This window comes from Carcharodon carcharias, chromosome 13 (assembly GCF_017639515.1).
Source record: "Carcharodon carcharias isolate sCarCar2 chromosome 13, sCarCar2.pri, whole genome shotgun sequence".
Lineage (NCBI taxonomy): Eukaryota > Metazoa > Chordata > Chondrichthyes > Lamniformes > Lamnidae > Carcharodon > Carcharodon carcharias.
In genome coordinates, this window is record NC_054479.1 from 140,932,368 (window position 1) to 140,942,814 (window position 10,447).

At 44.9% G+C, this 10,447-nt stretch overlaps 2 protein-coding genes and 1 long non-coding RNA gene across 7 annotated transcripts in view; 2 read left to right on the plus strand and 1 right to left on the minus strand.

The window, feature by feature from the left end:
- sephs1 (selenophosphate synthetase 1) overlaps positions 1-2,468 on the minus strand; it is a 66,374-nt gene extending 63,906 nt beyond the window's left edge. For 2 of the 3 annotated variants that reach the window (XM_041202339.1, XM_041202337.1), the window contains exons 1-2: positions 2,383-2,468; positions 1,775-2,209 (exon numbers count right to left, since the gene is read on the minus strand). In XM_041202339.1, coding sequence (XP_041058273.1) covers positions 1,775-1,967 — 193 coding nt within the window. In that variant the 5' untranslated portion in view covers positions 1,968-2,209; positions 2,383-2,468. Of the gene's footprint in view, positions 1-1,774; positions 2,210-2,382 lie in introns of those variants that run through there. The other variant, XM_041202338.1, reaches the window with a different exon arrangement.
- LOC121285680 lies at positions 1,917-8,184 on the plus strand. The gene is made up of 3 exons (XR_005944743.1): positions 1,917-1,985; positions 5,973-6,088; positions 7,919-8,184. It is a non-coding gene; the product is annotated as an uncharacterized LOC121285680 (long non-coding RNA).
- LOC121285679 (tigger transposable element-derived protein 4-like) lies at positions 3,003-5,588 on the plus strand. Of its 3 annotated transcripts, none has more exons than XM_041202345.1 (2): positions 3,003-3,129; positions 3,954-5,588. In XM_041202345.1, the coding sequence occupies exon 2, from the start codon at positions 4,445-4,447 to the stop codon at positions 5,042-5,044; it is 600 nt and encodes a 199-aa protein (XP_041058279.1). In that variant the 5' UTR covers positions 3,003-3,129; positions 3,954-4,444; the 3' UTR covers positions 5,045-5,588. The 3 variants fall into 3 exon arrangements, with proteins under 3 accessions (XP_041058279.1, XP_041058277.1, XP_041058278.1); XM_041202343.1 differs by having other exon boundaries at positions 3,008-3,134; XM_041202344.1 differs by having other exon boundaries at positions 3,012-3,134; positions 3,940-5,588.
- Positions 8,185-10,447: the final 2,263 nt, after the last annotated feature.

The window sequence follows — 10,447 nt, forward strand, 5'->3', positions numbered from 1 at the left end:
AAATAGCAAAATAACTTTGGAAAGGGGAATCACTGCTTTTGGAACAGGGGGAGGCCACTTAGCCCCTACAGCCTGTTCTAACATTAAATGACTTTGTGGTTAATTTGCAACTTAACTTCATATACACTTCATTTGTCCCATATCCTTTAATACCTTTGGATAACAAAAGCATATCAATCTCAGATTTAAGATGGGCAATTGATCTAACATCAACCGTCATCTGCAGAAGTTCCACACTTTCAACACTCTTTGCTTGTAGTACTTTCGAACTTCAAAACTGAAAGGTCTGCCTCTAATTTTTTAGGCACAGTCCTAGACTGCCCAATCAGTGGAAATAGTTTCTACCAGTGATGATTCCCCTAATAGTTTAAAAACATTAAATCACCCCTTAACCTTCTAAATTCCAGGGAATAAAACCTCAGTTTGTGCAATCTTGCCTCATAATTTAACCCTCGGAGTACAGGTATCATTCTGGTAAATCTACGCTGTATTCCCTCCAAGGCCAATATATCCTTCCAAAGGGGTGTTGCCCAGAACTGAACACTGTACTCCAGGTGCGGTATAATCAGAGCTTTGCATAGTTAAAAGAACATAGAAGCTATCCCTGGTGTTCTGGCCAATATTCATCCTTCAATCGGCATAACAAAAACAGATCATCCCATCATGAGCACATTTCTGTTAGTAGGAGCTTGCTGTGCACAAATTGGCTGTTGCGTTTCCTACATTACAGCAGTGACCACACTTCAAAAGTACTTCATTGGCTGTAAAGCCCTGTGGTCATGAAAGGCACTATATAAATACCATACTTTTCCCTAACCCCTTGCATTCCAGTCCTCTAGACATGAAGGCCGGCATTCCATTAACATTTTTTAAAAATTCTTTTTTGTACCTATCCATGATATTTTAACATGGTACGTGGGCCCCTAAGTCTCTCTGGAGCTCGGCCATTTCCAGTCTCCACCATGCAAACATTAGTTTTTAAAGCTCCCATTTTTTATGCAAACATACAGTGAAACAACTGCCGTTAGAATGATAGAGAAATGTTTGTATCACACACTACGTTCATTTCTTAAATATGCAAAGGGTTAACAAGTGTATCGTTTAATCGTGTTTTGTCAAAACAAATTCAGAGTTCCAAAATTGTAAAACCTATAATAAGTTATTCTAAATATATACACAAGGCTTATTTGCTGCAAGGGTTTGTAAGGGTTAACAAACTGTACTGCTGTACAACTTTTTTTTTTAAAAAAAAGGCACATACACACGTTAAACAGTGAGAGACAAAAGTTTTGATTACCATCATTTGGAAACCCCTAATGTAGTCCAAAGTGTGCAATAATAGATAAAGGAGGGCAAAACAATGGGGATTTTTTTTTTTAAAACATTTAAAAACTTGGCTGGTCTCTTTAATTAAAGCGAGAGATGGGGAGGAGGAGGAGGAGGAGGAGGAGGGGGGGGGAGAGAGGAAAAGAGTTGGCGTTCACTTATCGCCTCATTTTTTATTATTATTATTATTATTATTATTTGCAAACCCCTGAGCCTGCCGGAGGGGTGATAGTTAAAGTAAAGGGGTGGGGGGGGGGGGGGGGGGGGGAGTGAGGATAAAAAGGAGTATATACACAATGTGCAGAGGGCAAAGCAGAACAGTGCAAGTTGCAGTGCAGATTGTTTTAAGATATATATATATATATATATATAGAGAGAGATAGATAGATAGATAGATATATAGATGTAGATGTAAAATTTTTCTGCAGGAGGAGGCAAGCAGACTCACCCAGACGGGGCATGACTGCCCCCAGGAACTGCTCGTCCTCCTGGTAGTGATTCTCCTGCAGGGCCTCCAGCAGCTTGAGCAGGACATCCTGCGGCACTTTGCACCCCGTCCCCTTCAGCTCGGCGAAGCGGGTCAGGCGGAAATTTTTATCCAACTCGTAGTGCTCCGGATTGAAGGTTTCCCTCACCGACATGGTCGTTTACAAATTCAGGTACGTCGGGCGTGCATGTAGAGGTTAAAAAAAAATATATATATATATATATATATATAAAATAAAAGAAATAATAACGGCAGGGACGTGTAGGTATATATATATATGTATAGATAGATATATATATATATGTGTGTGTGTGTGTGTGTGTTGCATATATGTTCACTCTCAACGCTTTAAAAAAGATGTCTCTTCTGTCGCCCTCCTCCTGCTCTCCGCCGAACCTGTGGGGTGAGAGAGACATTGAGATGGTTAAGGACAGGCTCCTCTGGGCGCCACAGGGTTAAAATGCCGCTTCTTTTATAATTTTGCCGGCGGCTCGGAGGATTTTTTTTTTTTTGGTTAACGGTCGCGGTTTAAATTTTTTAACCCTCGATGGTTCCACTCGGTGCCTTACCTTCGATCCGCGCGCGCCTCGGCGGGCAACCCGGGCACCCACAATCCCACGCGCGGGCTGTGTGTGTGTGTGTGTGTTTTTGGTGGGTTGGGGTGGGGGGGGGGGGGGGGGGGGTGGTGGGGGAAGGGTGGGTAATAGTGAGGAGGGGAGGGTGGGGGGGTGGGAAGAGGGAAGAAGGTTCGTGCACGCGCGACGCGGCGGCGCGCGCACCCCCCTCAGTGCACGCGCCAACCCGCCGTCGCTTTGAGTTGGAGAGGCGGTGGGTGGGTGGGGGGGGGAAGGGGAATGGTGGTGAAGCGAGAGCTGGTGCGCACGCGCGCTAAGCTCCTCCTCCTCCTCCTCCTCCTCCTCCTCCCCCAAATCGGCCGGCTGACTGTCTTGTCTGTCTGATTGCGCGACGGTGACTCCACCCCGCCCCTCCTCCTCCCCCCCCCCCCCCCCCCCCCCCTCACCCCTTCACCCCTTCAGCTCACTTGACTGGCATGGCAGAGGCGCAGGCGCAGTGAGTGGCAGCCGTCGACTGACTGACTGCCGGAGTTCATGCAGGCGCACAGGCCATTGGTTGACCCCGGGGACGGAGGGGGAGGGGGAGGGGGAGGGGGAGGGGAGAGGAGAGCGCGCGCGCGGTAGGCCCGCCGGCAGCGGCGACCGTAGGTTGTCGGAGCGAGCTCCTGTCACGCGCTTGCTGGGTTCCGTTTGCATTTCAAAAAGCAAAACTCATTCGGCGCCCGGTCGCCGACCGGAGAGGTGGGGTAGGTGTTGTCGCTGCGAACCGTTTCCTTTCTAAATATTCTTTTTACCCCCCCCCCCCCCCCTTCCTGCTTTATTTCACCTTGATATTTGTTTGCGGGGGGGGGGGGGGTGGGGGGAGTAGCGGGAAAAGAATGCGGCGGGCAGTAATTTTCTTTTGGGGAGGCCTTGGGTGACGGTGCCTTTAAATTAGCCAAATGGCGCCTTTTATTCCCGTCCCCTTTAAGAAGCCATGGCAGGGAAAAATTAAAGGGATTGGCGCAGCTCAATGGTAAGCAGCCCGCCTTTCAACAGGGCGCGATTCTAGGGCAATGGGACCGTTGCTGCGTGTCTCCTTTTTTAATTAAAATACATAACTCAGATGTGTGGGTGCCAGGCGCCACTTTTTTTTTTTAAAACTCAGCATCTCTCGAGGGTGCCTGCACTCTTAAAGGGAATGTCCCTCCGTTCTTGCGGAGAAGATGCTTTATTGTCGGCCCACTTTTTTTCCCTTTGGACTGAAAGCTCCACTACCAAGGCACCCTCAAAAAAAAAAGCAGCTTTATAGGCTCTATCGATAGAAGTTAGCTGATTAAACTCACTTCGTTTGAAATTTTGCTGTGTTCCAGTTTATGATGTTTTAATTGGAGTGTTGTTTGCTGGCAAAATGCTTCAAATTGTTGAAATTTCAAATGCACCTGTCATGTTCAATGGAAAATTATGCACTGAGATTTGTTGTTTGTGAATCCTGTAGTACTGGTTATTCTGTAATAATACCTTTAATACATAAGTAACTAAATATGCATTTGATTTGGTGATTTAATTCAGTCATTATTTCAAAGGACACCGACGTTGCAATGAGTCAAACTCGGATGACCTGAAATTCTGGTATGTCGAAGTCGTCAACCAATCCCACCAGCGGAATGGCAAATCTCATAAAGTGATGCCCGTGATAAACCGAAATTCCGCACTGGTAACTTTTGGATTTGTTGAACTTGTCTAAGCTTTGTCAAATGACCGTGCCGCCCCAATCAGAGCGGAGTAAGACAAAGTGCGAGAAAAACGCTGGGCAAGCCATCATTTGATCTTGCGATTCCCCTGTGAAAGGCCGTGCAAAACCTGCAGGTATGGATCAACCCGTCAGAAAGTTAAGTGTTGTTGATCGGAGAGAAGGTGAAGTCGATACAGCAAGTGGAAAACCGTGGCGCGAAGTGGAAATTGGACATCGCAAAGGAGTGGGAGATTCCACCATCGTTTGTCCACTATCACGAAACACAAGGTGAACGTCTTGGAACAGTTCAACCAGCAGACATCCTCTCCAGCAAGGAAGAGGATGAGAACGGCTGCCTATCCCGACATTGAAGGAATTCTGCTAACGTGGTTCAAGGCAGCCCAAGCAGAGAATGTTCCCGTCTCCGGTCCAATCCTGCAGGAAAAGGGAGTAGCTCTGGCAAAGAAGCTGGGCTATATGGAGTTTATCTGCAACGACGGATGGCTGGACCATTTTGAGACCGGGCACGGCATAGTCTCCTATGCAGTAAGAGGTGAGGGTGCGGAGGTTACAATAGCAATGACAGATGATTGGCTCCAAGGAGGTCGTGTCCACGTTCTGAATGAGCATGCATCAAGAGACGTTTTTAATCAGGATGAAACCAGACAGTTTTATACTCTTTTGCCAGACTGCTCTTTGATATTTAAAGGTGAAACATATAATGGTGAAAAGCAGAGCAGGGAATGCGTCACTGCTATGGTCTGTGCCAACATCGATGGCATTGAAAAGCTGCCACCACTTGTGATTGGAAAGTCCAAGAAGCCACATTGCTTTTGGAATGTCAAGACACAACCCACACGGTATGAAACTAATAAAACCGCCTGGCTGATCTCCAGAATTTTTGAGGCATGGATCAGGAAAGTGGATAAAACTTATCAGTGAAAGAAAAGGAAGATTGTCATCATTACAATTGCCTCGCACACCCTGACAGTGTTAGCCTCAGGAGTGTCAAGCCAATATTCTTGCCTCCCTAAGCCACAGCCAAGCTCCAACCAATGTATCAGAGGGTGATTAGGAACCTGAAAACCTACTACTGACGGCAGCTGATCTTACAGGTTATCGAAGCAGGAGTTCAATCCAACTGTACTAGAGGCCACCTTCATGATGAAGAAGGCATCACACAGAAGATGGTTACAGAAGCCACATTGCGAACTGCTTCCGCCACACTGGGTTCAAACAGGTTACAACGGCACAAAGTGAGAAAAACGAGGAGGGGCAGGGTGAGGCCAAACAACCGATGACGAGGCACTTTTTGCTCGCCCTGCATGGAAATTCCAGCAGAGACAACCATGGAAACTTGCGTGGACTCAGATGGTGCCAAACGCTGCAGGACGGAATTGACAGATGATGCCATCAGACATTTAGTGCATTCTTCAACCAAGGAGTCCGAAAATGTGAACAAATTGAATAAAAACTTTTTGATCCACTTACTACTTTTGTGTGTTTTTATTTGGCATTTGAATGTGTTTTTTTGACATAGACCATGTGAATAGGCATATCGGGTTACATAGACGCATTCACATGGGAATGAAGCTCCGCTTAACAAACATTTGTGGGTTAATGCCCTAGGATTCGACATCGGGATTTTACTGTATTTGGCCGGATTAAGACAGCGTTAATACTACACTAAGTATTTAATTCACAATTGTACATGAAAATTGTTTTCTACATTTAACTTTGTGCTGAAAAGCTTTTATATTTTACCGAGTACTTATTTACAATGTGCAGTTAATATAGTAAGACATCCCAAGGTGCTTCACCAGAGCAACAACTATAATAACCATTTTTGTCTTTTTTTTTTGTTACACAGGCTATAGAAGGAGAATAAGGAAAGATGACCATAATGATCAGGCAGAAGTTTGGATAAGCAAAGACTTAGGTTGGAAGTTGGGAGGAGCCAGAATAGTAGAATTATCAAGTTTCAAGGTAACAATGAGATTTTCAGCAGCACATGGACTGAGGAAAGAGGGGAAAATGGTTTGATCTAGGAGGTTAAGTGACTTACATTGCCTCAATTTTTAAATTTGCACCTTGGTTTCAAATTCCTTACTGGTTTCGCACATCCATTTCTCTAACTTCCTCCAGACCCACAACCTTCCAAGATCCCTCTGCTGCTTCAATTCTGGCATCTTGCATATCCCCAATTTTAATTGCTCCACCATTGGTGGCCATGCTTTCAGCTGCCTGGACCCTAAACTCTGGAATTCCCTCCAGAAACCCCTCTGCCTTTCTATCTCTCTTTCTTTAATACGCCCTTCAAAACTTACCTTTTAGATCAAGTTTTTGTTCCTCTTCTTTAATATTGCCGTATGTGGCTTGACATCAATTTTGTTTGATAATGCTCCTATGAAGACCCTTTTGAACATTTCACCATATTAAATTGCTATACAACTGCAAGTTGTTCATATCTTGCTGACATGCTGGATGTGTTTGGAGGAAGTGGAAACACTGATCAATCATGTAGTGTCCTGGGAGAGAGAGAGACTGTGCTTTTCTCAGTGAAGAAAATGGCTAAGTAGCTACCTCCCCCTTTCTGCTTTGTGGAAGTTTACCAACAGAATTCTTCAGTGCTGTGTCCTACCTAGAAACAAGGGTGTTCAAAAAGGCAGAGGTAAAACACACAAATAATGGCAATCTGAAAAACTGTGCTGAAGGAGAACCATAGGTCAAACATCATCTGACAGAAAAAATAGTTTAATGTTTGGATGGGATTCTTCATCAGACTGATTCTGTTTTTGAAAGATGGCTTGTTCAATGACAATTCCATATGAACAACTGGAATTGTAATGCTTTACATGACTTTTTTACTTGGGATAAAATATGAAACAGTCAACAAATGAGAGAGGGTTGACTGTTACTTTGTCAGTCAGTATTTGAACCATGTACTGATAACCTATAAAGTGTGTAGTATAATAAATAATCTTTAAAAAGTCATCTTGAGCTCACTTGTCTTAACATATGCCTCCTTTATATAAAAATGTAGAGGTGATCTTGGATCACAAATGAATGTCTCTGTCCCTTTCCTTCAACTAACAGCAGCTGTAAGTTGGTCATTTACCCAGCTCAACAATAAATGCTGCACAATGAACTTTGTTTTTCAGAAGTTGTGTTTCTGTACTATCCAAAAATACTCCGTATTCAGGAATAATATAACACTATGAAATCTTAAATAGTCAGGGAAGGGTTCAAATATTTCCTAAAATCAAAACTGGGAAAATGTTGGTGCTGATGGACGGTTGGAAGCAACTTTTAATACATTTCATTCCCTGGAATGCTACTGTCTTTGCTCTGTTTGTACATAAATATATATGTAGAGACCTATCTGTGATCAATAATGCAGTTAAGATAATACTTTCCATCCATATATTTTTCACCTGAAAACATGTCACAGAAACTTATGTCTCAGAACTGTGACCCTCTAATTTGTGTACACCAGATGACACTGTGATGTGTGTTAGAAAATAAATAAATGGAGCCAATGCCTTCACTTGCCACTTTGCTATTTAAGTGGTAGGCACACACACACAAACGGAAAGGCTTCATTGCTTTCACTCAGTAGCGTGAACTACATTGTGAACTTTAAACAGTCACTGTTGATCACACTTAAGAGCGATTGACTTCTGCAAAAATAATTTGGTGAACCGTTTCTTGGGGAGGGAGATGCAAAATTACATTACACAAGTTATGGTGCAATTTGATGTGTTTTACATGAATCCATTTTTCTTGATTTTCTCTTTGGAATTTGCTGCCTACAAGGATGATGGACACGGAGATGATGAATGAATTCAAAAGGAAATTGAATGGGCACTTGAGGGAAATAAACTTGCTGGAATGTTGGAATAGAGCAGGGAGTAACTGGATTGCTCCACAGAGAGATGGCTTGGACTCGAAGGGCTAAATGGCAGCCTCCTGTTTCATAATGGCTCCAGCTGTGTTGTAACTATGTGAGAATGGTAGCTTCAGACTACGTGATGCAAATAGATACTGCTTCAAAAAATAATGATCAATTCCTTTAATGATGCAGTACCATGCAGCAGAGTGGAACAATTATGATTCTTTACAAAAATAAAAATACCTGGAAAAACTCAGCAGGTCTGGCAGCATCTGTGGCGAAGAACACAGTTAATGTTTCAAGTCCATATGACTCTTCAACAGAACTAAGTAAAAATAGAAAAGAGGTAAAATATAAGCTGGTTTAAGGGGTGGGTGGGACAGGTAGAGCTGGATAAAGGGCCAGTGATAGGTGGAGATAGCCAAAAGATGTCATAGACAAAAGGACAAAGAGGTGTTGAAGGTGGTGATATTATCTAAGAAATGTGCTAAGAATAGAAAGCAGGACAAGCAAGGTACATATAGCCCTAGTGGGGGTGGGCTGAAGGGAAGGGATCGAAATAGGCTAAAAAGTAGAGATAAAACAATGGATGGAAATACATTTAAAAATAATGGAAATAGGGAAAATAAAAATCTATAAATTATTGGGAAAAAAAAGGGGGTGTGGATGGAGGAGAGAGCTCATGATTAAAATTGTTGAACTCGATATTCAGTCTGGAAGGCTGTCAAGTGCCTAGTCGGAAGATGAGGTGCTGTTCTTCCAGTTTGCGTTGAGCTTCACTGGAACAATGCAGCAGGTCAAGGACAGACATGTGGGCACGAGAGCAGGGTGGAGTGTTGAAATGGCAAGCGACAGGGAGGTCTGGGTCATGCTTGCAGACAGACCGAAGGTGTTCTGCAAAGCGGTCATCCAGTCTGTGTTTGGTCTCTCCAATGTAGAGGAAACTGCATTGGGAGCAATGAATACAGTAGACTAATTGGGGTGAGTGCAAGTGAAATGCTGCTTCACTTGAGAGGAGTGTTTGGGCCCTTGGATGGTGAGGAGAGGGGAAGTAAAGGGGTAGGTGTTTCACCTTCTGCGGTTGCATGGGAAGGTGCCGTGAGAGGGGGTTGAGGTGTAGGGGGTGATGGAGGAGTGGACCAGGGTGTCCCGGAGGGAACGATCCCTGTGGAATGTGCCGGGGGGTGGCGGTGAAGGGAGGATGTGTTTGGTGGTGGCATCATGCTGGAGTTGGCAGAAATGGCAGAGGATGATCCTTTGAATGCGGAGGCTGGTGGGGTGATAAGTGAGGACAAGGGGGACCCTATCACGTTTCTGGGAGGGAGATGAAGGTGTGAGGGCGGATGCGCGGGAGATGGGCCGGACACGGTTGAGGGCCCTGTCAACCACCGTGGGTGGAAAACCTCGGTTAAGGAAGAAGGAAGACATGTCAGAGGAACTGTTTTTGAAAGTGGCGTCATCAGAATAGATGCAACGGAGGCAAAGGAACTGAGAGAATGGGATGGAGTCCTTACAGGAAATGGGGTGTGAGGAACTGTAGTCGAGGTAGCTGTGGGAGTCGGTAGGCTTGTAATGAATATTGGTGGACAGTCTATCACCAGAAATTGAGACAGAGAGGTCAAGGAAGGGAAGGGAAGTGTCAGAGATGGACCATGTGAAAATGATGGATGGGTGGAAATTGGAAGCAAAATTAATAAATTTTTCCAGGTCCAGACGAGAGCATGAAGCAGCACCGAAGCAATCATTGATGTACCGGAGAAAGAGTTGTAGAAGGGGGCCAGAGTAGGACTAGAACAAGGAATGTTCCACATACCCCATAAAGAGACAGGCATAACTGGGGCCCATGCAGGTACCCATAGCCACACCTTTTATTTGGAGGAAGTGAGAGGAAATAAAGCAGAAATTGTTCATTGTGAGAACAAGTTCAGCCACACGGAGGAGAGTCATGGTGGATGGGGATTGTTCGGGCCTCTGTTGGAGGAAGAAGCGGAGAGCAATCAGACCATCCCGGTGGGGGATGGAGGTGTAGAGGGATTGGACGTCCATGGTGAAGAGGAGGCCGTTGGGGCCAGGGAACTGGAAATTGTTGATTTGTGTCAGAGGAATCACGGATGTAGTTGGGAAGGGACTGGACAAGGGGAGAGAGAATGGAGTTAAGATAGCAAGAAATGAGTTCTGTGGGGCACGAACAGGCTGACATGATCAGTCTGCCAGGAGAGTCCTGTTTGTGGATTTTGGGTAGAAGGTAGAAGCGAGGTTGGGAGACTGAGGTTGGAAGCTGTAGGATGAAGATCTCCAGAGGAGATGAGGTCAGTAACAGTCCTGGAAACAATGGCTTGATGTTCAGTGGTGGGGTCATGGTCCGGGGAGATAGGAGGAAGTGTCTGCGAGTTGACGTTCAGCCTCTGCGAGGTAGAGGTCAGTGCGCCAGACAGCAACAGCACCACCCTTGT

Excerpts from the sequence above, each read along its gene's own strand:
- LOC121285679 (XM_041202345.1), top strand. The coding sequence starts at position 4,445 with ATGAGAACGGCTGCCTATCCCGACATTGAAGGAATTCTGCTAACGTGG.